Genomic DNA, 12,204 nt, shown 5'->3' with positions numbered 1-12,204 from the left:
TCATTCTTGTCTGTATTCACTCTTTTTAGTACCGACCCAATCCAGTCTTTCTAGCCAAGATGAAGTACACTTTCACCATTGCTGCCCTTGCAGCCTTCACTGCCGCCCAGAGCATCGCCGACCTTCCGTCGTGCTCTTTGTCTTGCGTCGTCACTGGTGTCTCTGGCATTGGATGTTCGGCCACTGACTTTGAGTGCTCCTGCACCAAGGCGGATCAGCTGACTCCTGCCATCACTCCTTGTGTGCAGTCAGCATGCCCCAGCACTGCCGACCAGCAGAAGGTTATCACTGTTCTTGAGGGTATCTGCGCCGCCGCCGGGATTCCTATCGACGTTCCCGCGCCGGGTGCATCGAGCTCTGCTGCCGCTGCTCCCACCTCTGCGGCTCCTGAGCCTTCAGAAACCGAGGCCAGTAGCAGCGTTGCCCCTACTATTCAAACCTCTGGTATGTCATCTCATCCACTCGTCTCATGCATTCGACGAGAATCGACTCACTCACCTCCTCAACAGTCCCGGCTACGCCTTCTCTCACCGACATCGTCATCTCGAGCACCGGCTACGCCTTCCCTTCCGCCACTGCTGAGGAGTCCTGCGTTGTCGTTACCATCACCGTCACCAAGACTTCCAGCTCTGCCGTTGCTCCCTACCCAACTGGCCCTGTTGGGACTGGTGTGCCGCCAGTTGTTCCTTCGGGCACAGGCTCGTACTCCCTCCCTCCACCATATTTCACTGGTGCTGCTTCTGGCATGAAGGTGCCTGCCGTCGCTGGTCTCTTGGGCTTGGCTGCCTTCGTCTTGTAGATTTTACGAGACGAGGTACATGCAATCATGGTTTGATGAACCGAGGAGGGTAGATGTGGGTGATGGGTAGGAGGCATGGGTATATAGTAATGTTTAAATCATGCCACTTTGCATGAAAAACTTGATTGAATGATAAAGACTACTCAGGTGACGTTGAAACGTATTTTATTGCTCATGGCTGGCAGCGCTAAGTCAGAGGTTCCACGTATCCGCCTCGCACATTCGTGTTGCAGCAATCCGCGATGACGTGATGAGACAGCATGACGCGCAAGCGCCATATAATCTTAGATAATTGGCCTAGCGCGGATGCAGGTATAATCATCGGTACGGGAGTGGAGCGAGGTGGGGTCTCACCGAGGTGACGATGACAAGGTTCTCATAGTTGATCTACTATTACACCCACTCGAGCACCACACTGTCCCACAACCAACCTCTCCATTGCGTGCTCTCGGTGACCGTGATATCCACCTTATTGTCACCGGACTTCAGCAGCTCCTTCTTCACATCCCATTGAAGATTTCTCCACTCTCCAGCCTGAGTCGCTCCGCGGTAGGTGTCCTGGCTGCTTACCAGGAGCACAGCATTGGACGAGATATTTCCAATCTTCTCATTGTTAACCAGGATATTCGATTTCGTGCCGCTGGAAAATCCGGCGAGCGATGTGTACAGTCTCGCACCCGTGGCAGACTCGGGCACGTTCTTCAAGTTAAAGTTGATGGACCAGGTGCCGAGATTGGACTGCCCGAAAAACCAATCACTCGAGCGGGACCTATCAACAGTATACGTGAGGTTGCCGGGGGTTTTGGCGATGCGGCCGTGTTCGAATGGAGTAGGGCCGCTGAGAGCAAATCCTCGGGAAGTACGATCGAAGTCACTATTGTGGATTAGAATACGAACCACATTTTAAAAATAAAAACTTACCCAATCTGAAAGATACGCTTGCTCTTATCGGTAACGGTCCACTTGAGAGATTTCAGATCTGTCTTCTTGCGCTTGGAAACGACAACATCGTTCTGCACAAACGAGGTCGTTACATCTGCGATGCTTCCACCGTTGCCCCAAGCATACAGACCATAAGTGCCAGTTCGTACATCATCGATAGTGAAGCGACCTTGCTTGTCGGCATAAGCAGTGTAGTAGTAGTCCTTGCCCTGGTCAGCGGTGCTGAGTGCTGAGTTGCTGTCTCCAAGGAACACGGCAGCTCCGGAGGCTGGTCGCCCATCGCTGAGGAGTAGCTTTCCAGAAACCGAGCCGCGAGACTGGTATGCCGTGTTTTTGAACCACTCGTAAGGCCATGCCTTATCTTCCTGCCTCCAGCGTCTGTCGGCATCGGCCTTGTTACCGTCGTTCAGATACCTGGAAAATCGAATTGTAAGCACATATCCAAGATCTGAGATATGTTGTGTAGTTCGAATGACTCACCACAGCCATGGACCCCAGGTCTTCCCATCTGTGAAGTTATCGCTGGAGCGGGCGAGATAATGAGTACCGTGGATCATATTCAGCTGAACGGCGTCGCCAGTCTTGGACTCACGGTGAACCTACCAATGCTCAGTCTCGAAACAGATGCAATGTTGGTTTTCCTCAATTATACGTACCATGAGTTCCTCTTTCAGATGGTCACCGTTGTAATAATCCTTGCCAGGATTGATGTACCAGCTTCCAACCTCATCACCATAGACACCGTAGTATGTTTGGTCTCTGATAAAAGCAGACCAATCATACTTGGTCAGGAAAGTACCGTCTGCCTTCTGCCAGGTTTCATCCTGGACATTCGTCGCAGCAGCATACTCCGACAATGGAGGTAATTCTCCATCCTTGACATTCGTGTGTCCATTGGGGAAGGAGACGTTGTCCAACCGCCATAGAGTTCGAAATTCGCCGAGTGTGGGAAGAGCGTGGTTCACGAAGTACTGGTACGCGCCAGCTAGGTCATCGTGGATGACCCAATGGAAGTCGCCCTCCTTTGCTGTAAATTTGACGTTGATCCAGTCTCTGCCCGAGTCGGCTATTGCCGCAGAGGTCCAATTGAGATCGGACGCCGCGCCATCTTAGCAGGAGTTAGTTGTAAGCGTGCTCATCTATGGAACGTTAACTTACTGTAGCTCACGTAGTGGCCGGTGGCGGTCGGACCGACACGATCTTTTCCCTTGTACCAGAGCTTAACGCCATACTGGCGACCTTGTGTCATGTTCCATATGCCATTACCAATGATCCAAGTTGAGTTGCCTAATTCCTTGAGAAAGCTTTTGGGTTGTGCCGCGCTCGTTTCTGCAGGGGCAGCAGTAGCGCAAGCGGCGAGCGCAGCGACACCGGCGAGGTGGAACATACCCATTGTAAGTGAGATATGGGGAAGCTCCGCGTGGAGATACAGAGTTTTGGGGTCGTCCCCAAATCTTTCTTATACCATTATACTCATCCCTGCACGAGTATAGCTGTGCCATGTCACTCGGTGGTATTTGTGCCGACCAATAACGCGCTTGCCACTAGCTTCGCGGGGCCCCATACTGATCGACCGAGGGATGGGATACCAAACATTAATCCTGCAATAGGAGCCGTCATATCTCCGAGAACGAGGTATAGTTTATCTTCATTTCCCGGTGTCGAATCGTGAACGGCTTAGGCGCGTGCGTATCTCTGCCCCGAAGACCGGGTTCCTCGCATTTTCGTGCGCATCACGACTTCAGGGGCCGCTTGTCCGGCCCGAAAGGCAATGATGGGTACGGCGGAGGAAGAAAACTAGGTGCAGGAGGTACGATGAAGGAAAAGTAGTCGTCTTGGAAGTGATGAGTCCCAAGTGGGTCCCAAGCTAAGAGGAAGGCGTAGTGCAGCGCTGGGACATGTTGTCACGTTGCACTTACCGTGAAGGAATGCATTGCGCTGACGTACTACTACGACTTTCCCGCCCATTTTGATCTTTGTATCGCCAGATGTGACGATGTCCAAAGAAATCTGTTTCCATGCTTCGAAGGTGCTTCTTTGGAATTGCATGTATAGGACACGAGACGAGCCTCGGCTGCGCGGCGCTACCAACCGTTTTAAAAGCGGACGATGCCCCAAACCATCAAGACCCGCTCAAGACCCTTGTGGATAACCTGCCTTAGCAGCTCGTCCGTCGAATTGGCACGTCACCGCCGCTTCAGTCGGTCAAATAAAACATGTTGGCGCCTTTGTACTTTCCGAGTGCTCGCGTGCACAACTCCGAGGACCACGTACCCTTACAGCAGCCTCGATAATTTGCTCGAGCGTGTTGCGACAGTATGAGGGCTGCAATTGCCTTGGGTAGACTGGCAGCTTTGAGCGCCGTCTCTGCAACAGCAAGCGCCAATCGTAATGACAATGGTACCGACCATGCGGCAAAGCAGCTCCTGCAAGAGTCCATGAATTGGATGGACATGTACTACGACACCGAGGCTGGATACCTATACAACCTTGACTCAAAAGCGCTCCTCCACGACACACGCTCATCCGCTTGGTACTCTGCCGGCTTGCTGGCTCGAAATGAAGGGGACGATGTAGAACAGGCATCGAAGATCGTCGAGAACATAATTGCAGGACAGCACAGAAATGTGAGCTCACAGTGGTATGTCATAGAATGTCGATTCTACTTTTCCCAGATGTGCGACTGGAGCTGATCTTCAAAAGGTACGGTGACTACCAAATCTACCCCGAGGAACCCACCGTAGGAACACCTCAGTATCCACCCGTCATATACAATTCGTGGGACCCCAATTGGCGCGGCTTCGTAGGCACGACATTCATTCTGATGCTTGAAGAATTCCCAGATTTAATTCCACACGACACGCAACTCCGCATACTAGAAAGCCTGCACAATGCGACTGTTGGCGACAGCTACCGCGTAGGCGGCGTAGACTCAGACAACCTCTACCCTTCGTATAGTAATCCAGCCATCATGCGGGCCTTCATGTCCGGATGGGTTGGCCGAAGACTCAATGACTCCAACATGACCACCGCTGGTGAAGCTTATGCCAAAGACATCGTCACCTTGTTCGACCGTGCAGATACGCTATCGGAGTTCAATTCTGGAACATACGCGGGTGTTTCGCTATACGCGCTTACCCTTTGGGCAAAGTACTTACCCCAATCGTCCCTGATGGGCCAACATGGCTCCATTATGATAGAGAAAACCTGGGAGAAACTGGGCCAGCTGTACAATGCAAATCTCAAGAACGTCGCGGGACCGTGGGACCGCAGCTATGGATACGACATGAACCGCTACTTGAGCATTCTGGCCCTTCAAATCTGGACGTTGGTGGGCAAAGTCGAAGCACCGATCAACGCGAAGCCGTATACCATGGGTCACAAGAATGACTTCGCCATCGGCCCGCTTGTAGCTATCCTCGCACCTTTTCACAATACGCTGGTTCCCAACAACACGCTCTCAGCTTTGCACACTTTCCCGGGCACGCACACTGTTTCCACTTCGGCGTTCTCGCCACCGTGGGATACGTACCCGCGCAATATTACCGCGTGGATCTCGCAAAATCTCACCATCGGTGCAGAGTCCTTCTCCGAAAAGGTGATCGGTGGTCCGGCGAAAAATCCGTCCAGCTTCAACCCGGCGGTCGTTCAATGGAGCAGGAAGGATGGAAGCGTCGGGTGGCTGACTCTGTATGCTCAGGTGGAAGAGCTGCAGGCTGTGGCGGGCGATAGCACGCTAGAACTAGAGTATCCGAAGGGGAACAAGAGCAGCACCTTTACCTTCCTAGTGGGTACAAATTCTAAGACCGGGAAGAGGGATGTTGCGAGCTGGAGCGATGTTGAGGGTGTCCAAATTGGTGTCAACGGGACTGTGGATCCCATGTACAGCGTCGCGTTCGCTGGGTACGTCGGTGGTGCAGGAGAGACGATCAAGTAAGTTAAAACCTGGATATGACCGATTCCCCCATTGACTCTTGATAGCGACTTTGAGTTTTGGAACTTCACGTACGGCATGCCGGTAGGCAGTGGTGAGACGCCACGGGTCAAACTTAGCTTCAACCTCCAGTAGCCCCTGTAGCTAGATCATGAAAGGTTTGCATCCTCAACGACGGTTATCGACACTGCCGCTACCGTAACAAACGTTCGACGCAACCTCATCGGACAAGACGCGCCAACTCACTACTCTGCGGTGCAATTACATGCCAAGCTGATGATATCACGGCAGCTTCGCGCACAGCCGCCTTCCTATTGCACACATTTCGGTCATGCCTGATGGCGGTGAGGGGTGCAAACACAGCACTATCCCGCAAATGCGCGTAGCGATAAGACTAGGAACGGGGGCAAAGATCAGGTCGATGCATGTGCACTCTATCTCCCAGACTGAGGTGTTTCGAGTAGGTGAAGCTGATTGGGTGCTTAGATCGAGGTGTGGTCGGTCTCCTGCATGGGGGCGGCGCAGTCGCAGAGACTTGTCAAGGGGCCGTTCTTGCCCAACCCCCTAGGCTCTCAAGTTCTATCGAACGCTCGGGTGCCTTGTGTGCGTTGTATTGTGAGGAATGAATAGCTGAACCCTGAAAGGGCTCAGTGTAGCTGCATGCAAGCTCCTAGGTACCATACGGTAGGTGTGGGCAAAGCCACCTGAACCACTACGCGCCCGTGCACGCAATAGGTGACGGATACAGCGATAGTGTGATTGCATGAATACAGAGGGCTGTGCGATAAGTGTGGCTCCCCAGCCGCGCGCTCCTTTTGCACGTGCATGGGAATTGAGACGTGGCTGAGGACGTTTGTAAAGGCTGTGCAGCAGCGTGCTCGGATGGCTGTGATTCGTCGCAGGTGGTCTCATTGATGTTTTGAACTGATGTCCTGGACATACAAATATGTAGAATTCCAAGGACGAGGCCATAGTGCAGTGCATTCTCTATCAGCCTCCTCAAAGCTGCATCGCTGTGCTCATCAATAATCACCATGCCTTCCCGCACTCGTACTTCTCCACTATGGGACCCATATGCTATACTCAAGATCGACAACATGGGCCGCTGCGCAGGCTGGGCCCGTACCCGTGGACGCAATTGTGCCATGACTGTCGCATTACACAATCAGCAGAACGCCGACTATCTCTTGAACGCCATAAGCACGAAGGAGCCGGATCCAATCGCCCTGGAAAATGATCTCTATCGTCTAGCAGGCTTTCTGCTATGCAGGCGATGGCATCAGAACCAAGCAGATGTCATGGTGGAGAAGTGGAGTGCCAGCATGGAGCGTTTCGCGGTGGTGGAAGAGGAGGAACGTTCGCGTCAAAGACGGGCTTCTGCTGGTCGCTCGTCATCGATTGTATCCGAAGTCTCATCGTATTCCAGGTCGTCCTCGAGGTCTTCGCAACTTTCCGGGACATCGTCAAGATCGTCATCGTCGAGGTCATCGGATGCATCTTCGCGAACAACTTCTCCCAACTTGTCAGGATCCCAGCTTCGAGCGATGGAGTCGTTGATGTCGCAGAACTTGGAGCGTATTGCACAGTTGGAAGCGACAATTGCGGCACTCACTGCTCGAGTCGCACCTACTACTGAAGTCGCCTCTCCAGACCAAGCCGGGAATTCTAGTCAAGCCGCCGCTGCGCCTGCTACTCCGGCCGCCCTCCTCACTCATAGTCGCTCTGCTCAACCCACTGCTCCCGCTGAACGCAGCGGTTCACGAGCACAGCTTCCGCCTTCCGCTTCCTCCTCATCACCCTCCTCATCACCCTCCTCATCCCCAATTCCCACTTCGACTCCCACCAACTCATCATGCACCCTCACACACGTCCGTCGCCGCGCCATTGATGACGAATGTCCTATTTGCCACGAGGACTTCCTCCAGGACGATGCCTTGGTATGGTGCAAGAGCGAGTGCGGGCGAACCGTGCACAAGGCATGTTTTGAGCACTGGGAGAGGTCGTGTCGGGCGGATAGAAGGGTGGTGACCTGTGGAATTTGCAGGACGGCGTGGGAGAGGGAGTGTGGATGCGAGTGATGGAGGAGGAAGATAGATGTAGATGTCTGGCGTTAGAATGTAAGCATATAGTACAGCTGGGAATTCTTTTCGTTTCGAAGTAACTCGGGGGGCGAGGGTGTAGACATAGGCATTATAGAAAGGAATTTTGGGCGTGCCATTCCTCGGTGCTCATGGCTGATCTGTTTCTCAAGAACACTTTTTAATACACTCTCCTAGATTATGAGTTTCTGAATAGCATTGCTGAGCGCTGTTAATTGGAGATGAGATCCTTGAATTAGAGCTTCGTATTCTTCGTTCAGCAAGAACCTCCTGAAAATGAGCCATTGAAGCAATGTGGGAAGTGTTTCCGTCGGCGTCAGACGCTACACTTTGGAGCACACAGCTCGGCAATATCTGAGCAGTGCTTCAGTATATATGCCCTAGTCTTGGCTTCACTCAGCGTACTAGGTCGTCTCCACTTCGAAGGGAATAGTTCAAGAGACGTCTCGCTATCAGCGCCGCCTACGCACACAACGAACGGTCGGCATTCTTGCGCAAGGAAACCACCTTTTGGTTTTCAATCAGACTGCTCGGTTGCTCATCGGCCTGAAACTAGCATGTGGATTCGTCATGCTAACCGAGGCGATGAGGGGCTTGCCAATGTAGGATCAAGCAATAGCGGAAAGGGGCAACAACGAATCGAGTAATTATGATCGAAAGGATATCTGGAGCTCGATTTCTCGTACTGACATCATCAGCCGGACAACAGGAACTTGATCTGACATATACAGCAAGTAGACGTGCGAACTTTTGACAAATGGGACTTTCAAAACCGAGATATGGCTGTTGTTGCTGGTCATTTCTGTAGAGCGGCCTCCTAACGGACTTAGATATCTCCTGCGCGGGCTCCTATTGAAACGTAGAGAAAAGCTCAGAGGATGTGCTCACAATTCCTGCAGAACAAGCGGCCTTCACATATCCGCTGCGTGCATTATTTCCTCCTAGTCAACCACACCTTTTTCAGGGAACCTTTATAAACTACATCTTTTATAACTTCAGAATCAGAAGATGTTTTCTTACCATGCCACCCCTCCCAGCACACGCTACGCCGGTCGCAACTCCAGAGAAAGAACTGCGACTGGTGCATAGTTAAGCTCGACTTGGTCGAAGCCGAGCTCACCTTCACTACCATGCGTCATTAAGGCACCGAATTCCGTTACCCTTCGCCAGGGCCTTTCGAAAGTGGCTCATCTGCTGTTGTACAAGCATTCTCAACAGGCTCAACGAGACAAGACCGTGCAGCTGGGGAAGTCGTGTCGACGTTTTTGCGACCAAATAGCAGCAGAGAGGCTCACGGTAGCGCTTTAGACGTAGACTTTGCGACGTTGATGAACTTGTTCGGAAGGGCATCTCTCAACGCCTCTGCAGCTTCCTCAGCTTACGCGTCGTACGAGAGTCCGCCGTCGTATAAGACGTCTGTAGCATCCACGTAATTCTTTTCCGCTCGATGCGGGACGTTTCGAGGCTTGTTCCATGTCTTCGATATTCGGCTTATCCACAATGATTCAGTCTTTGCAGTCGGCCTCTGTTTCCGGGTCCGGAAGCTCCGGCAACCCCTACGCCATCCTCATCCAGCTCACGCAGCATGGCGGAGGAAGAATCCGAACAGTATTTCGAAAATGAATCTGAAGATGAATCTGAAGAAGGGGCTGAGGAGAATTCTGCGGGATCGGTCGTAACTTCGAAGACTCCCAACAACATCAAGAGGGTAGGAAACTGGAAGGCAGGATCTGCGCTCAAGGAAGGAAGACGGCGAGGCCGGCAACTGATTTGAGCAATTGTTGGGATAATCACTTATGGCGATCAGTGGGAATAATTGCCTCTCGGAACAAGGACATGGCGGGATACTTGGCCTAGGGTCTTCTGGTTGGGTCTCCTTCTGCCCTCTGTCATCGAGCGGACTGCTTCTCACCACGAGGCCCATAGACACCCTCTTTTCAGAAAAGATAGGTAACTAGTTACCCTCTCGAACTGCGCTGTACTGTCTTGTGGTCTCTTCTCTCGATTTCCACAAATATCCCTGCTGACGGCGATTCTTGCTAACGCTGTGCAGATCGCCATACTTTCAGACCGTTTCCATATCTTAGTTCTTAGTCCCCACAACGACTAGCAGTCACTCACACATATCCATCACTCTTGTCTCCCCCACTCGTTCTTCTTCTTCAGCTCCCTCGCAGGAGCCGTAAATTGAGTCTTCATGTCTCCCGCCGTCTTGACCTGCATCTTCTTGTTGGCCTCTTCCATTTGCTTCAGTTGATCCTCCTCGCTCTGCAGCTTCCTCTCGAGGGCGATCTCAAACATATCGCGTCCCTTTCTCTTTCCCTTTAACCCATTGTCGTCGATATCGTAGTAGATGGCCCACCGCAGTCCTTCTCTCCCCCACTCGGTAGTATCATCCGAATCAGCGCCATCCCATTCATCGATTGCGACGAAACCTTCCCAGCCGTCGAGCGTCAGGGCAGATTCGTCTTCGGTCCAGTCCCACTCGCCGACGATTTGGGTAATGGAGGCGCTGCGATTGCCGTATTTGAGCTCGTAGGTTTCGCGGTCGCAGTAGAGCCAGTTCAGCATAGGCGGATCGTCGGAGATGGTGGAGACGAGGCCGCGCTGGGGCGGAAAGCGCTCTTCGTCAGGGTATTGGATGTAGAAGCCGGCGAAGGCGTGGAGCGGCGGATCAAGTTTGGGCGCGGGTGTGGGCTTGGGGTGGTTGTCATCGCGGGGGGACAACCCAGACCTGCACAACGGCCAGAGGTTAACGAGGTCGTTCGCGACGATGTATGGGGGGGAAAAGCGCGTCCGGCGCAAGTTATGAAGAGCAGGCAGTCGTACCTTTCCGTGCCGCAGCACCACTATGCCGTTGTCGACTTCGTCTGCGATCTCATCGTTACTGTCGCAAGACACAAGCGCGTTGAACTTGGTCATGCGCGTCTCGTTGGCGGCTTCTTCGTTTTGCTTCTTCTGATGCTCCACGCCCTCTGCGACGCCCGTCACAACAGGAATGGCGACAATAACGCCGCCTAGGAACAGACCGAGGGGAAGCGCCATGTCTGGCGACTGTGCTTCTTTCGCGGGAGACGTGCAGGGTAGCGAAGGCACATACGGGTGTACACGCGTGGGGCATGTACACTAAAGGTTGGTGGTGTTTGGCACACCTTCTGAACGATGGAGACGCTGCGTCATTAGGGAGGAATAGCTGTTGACTAGTCCAACTCCAGCCTCTCGACCACCAACTCACTCGCACTGCCTCGCCCCATATAGCATCGTTTCCATGACTATCTCTGTAGGTGTAGACTGATCAATGCATGTAGATGCGGAAGTGCAATACTGTGCGACCTTCCATGTGGGGGGTAGATCCTCCCCGGCTTATCGGCTACCTACGCCGCATGCTTCTGTCACAGCGTTTGCCCTCAACACTACCTGGGTTCAATTGACTTGGCGAACAGTGTGCTCTCAACTACGAAAAACCTCGAAATGTCAAACCCGGCATATTCCACGCCAGAATGGTATCTCAAAGCCCAGGAAAAAGACGTAAGCAGTGACATTGGCCGATTGACCATCTACCACCTCGGATTTAAGCAGGCAGCGGAAGGTACCCTATTATTTGCGCCACTCGACTTCTCCAGCGCACCCCGAGAAGTACTCGATGTCGGAACAGCAGATGGTCTCTGGATGCGCGAGGTCCAAATCTTCAATTCCCGCGCCGCCTCAAGGCGAGCACACCTTCACCGGCACGGATATCAATACGTCCTTCTTCCCAACTACCACCACAAAGAACATTACATATGTGAAGCAAGACATCAAAGACCCAACGCCACAAGCCTGGCATAATGCCTTCGACCTCGTCAACCTCCGCATGATCCTCATCGCTGCCGGCTCCGGCGCCGCACAGCGCGCTGTGGTCAACGAGTACATTAAGCTCGTCAAGCCTGGTGGTTGGATCCAGATTGGGGATTGCGATCGCGTCTGCCCGACTCCAGAGGCGGAGAACCCGCGCTATCACGACATGTTCGCGTGCATCCGGGCCGTTTGCCAATCATCAGGCCTGGACCCTCTAGAGGCGCCCAAGATCAAGTCATGGTTGGCGGAAGCGGGACTCGAGGAGGTACAAGAGCGGACGGCGATGCGCGCGGTTGGGAAGCGGAATGTGAACGAGGAGCTGGGGAAATTGGGAATTGAGGCGGATTTGCTTATCGCGAAAGGGTTTGCCATGGGTGCGAAGGGTGAGTCGCGCGTGCCTGGTCTCGACGAAATCTGGAAGGAGTATACTGACCGTGCTAGGGTTGGATCCATCTTTCAAGCCCTTACCGGATGAACGACTGGATTCGCTAGTGCATAGTCTGGAGACCGAGTTGACCGACACAGGAGCGTATTTTCCGATGCGCTTCATCTGGGGCAGGAGACCACTCTAGGCGTACTACATCATACGAGGC

At 53.0% G+C, this 12,204-nt stretch overlaps 6 protein-coding genes across 6 annotated transcripts; 3 read left to right on the top strand and 3 right to left on the bottom strand.

Moving 5' to 3' along the window:
* Nucleotides 1-59: 59 nt before the first annotated feature.
* On the top strand, nt 60-799 carry N0V89_007325 (uncharacterized protein; the record flags this gene model as incomplete). The annotated part of the gene is made up of 2 exons (XM_056216089.1): nt 60-444; nt 510-799. 2 exons carry the CDS (start codon nt 60-62, stop codon nt 797-799), a joined length of 675 nt encoding a protein of 224 aa, XP_056070336.1.
* Nucleotides 800-1,192: 393 nt separating this feature from the next.
* On the bottom strand, nt 1,193-3,134 carry N0V89_007324 (uncharacterized protein; the record flags this gene model as incomplete). The annotated part of the gene is made up of 5 exons (XM_056216088.1): nt 1,193-1,673; nt 1,721-2,155; nt 2,222-2,340; nt 2,398-2,849; nt 2,900-3,134. 5 exons carry the CDS (start codon nt 3,132-3,134, stop codon nt 1,193-1,195), a joined length of 1,722 nt encoding a protein of 573 aa, XP_056070335.1.
* Nucleotides 3,135-4,059: 925 nt separating this feature from the next.
* N0V89_007323 (uncharacterized protein) lies at nt 4,060-5,810 on the top strand (the record flags this gene model as incomplete). The annotated part of the gene is made up of 3 exons (XM_056216087.1): nt 4,060-4,382; nt 4,445-5,674; nt 5,723-5,810. 3 exons carry the CDS (start codon nt 4,060-4,062, stop codon nt 5,808-5,810), a joined length of 1,641 nt encoding a protein of 546 aa, XP_056070334.1.
* A 1,228-nt stretch (nt 5,811-7,038) lies between these two features.
* Nucleotides 7,039-7,390, bottom strand: N0V89_007322 (uncharacterized protein; the record flags this gene model as incomplete). Its single annotated transcript, XM_056216086.1, has 2 exons — nt 7,039-7,187; nt 7,306-7,390. 2 exons carry the CDS (start codon nt 7,388-7,390, stop codon nt 7,039-7,041), a joined length of 234 nt encoding a protein of 77 aa, XP_056070333.1.
* A 2,514-nt stretch (nt 7,391-9,904) lies between these two features.
* N0V89_007321 (uncharacterized protein) lies at nt 9,905-10,954 on the bottom strand (the record flags this gene model as incomplete). The annotated part of the gene is made up of 2 exons (XM_056216085.1): nt 9,905-10,836; nt 10,927-10,954. The coding sequence occupies 2 exons, from the start codon at nt 10,952-10,954 to the stop codon at nt 9,905-9,907; spliced, it is 960 nt and encodes a 319-aa protein (XP_056070332.1).
* Nucleotides 10,955-11,417: 463 nt separating this feature from the next.
* Nucleotides 11,418-12,183, top strand: N0V89_007320 (uncharacterized protein; the record flags this gene model as incomplete). Its single annotated transcript, XM_056216084.1, has 2 exons — nt 11,418-11,994; nt 12,053-12,183. 2 exons carry the CDS (start codon nt 11,418-11,420, stop codon nt 12,181-12,183), a joined length of 708 nt encoding a protein of 235 aa, XP_056070331.1.
* Nucleotides 12,184-12,204: the final 21 nt, after the last annotated feature.

This window comes from Didymosphaeria variabile (genome assembly GCF_027946475.1).
Source record: "Didymosphaeria variabile strain IMI 356815 chromosome Unknown scaffold_5, whole genome shotgun sequence".
NCBI classification, from domain to species: Eukaryota; Fungi; Ascomycota; class Dothideomycetes; order Pleosporales; family Didymosphaeriaceae; genus Didymosphaeria; species Didymosphaeria variabile.
This window is presented reverse-complemented; position numbering and strand designations above follow the sequence as displayed.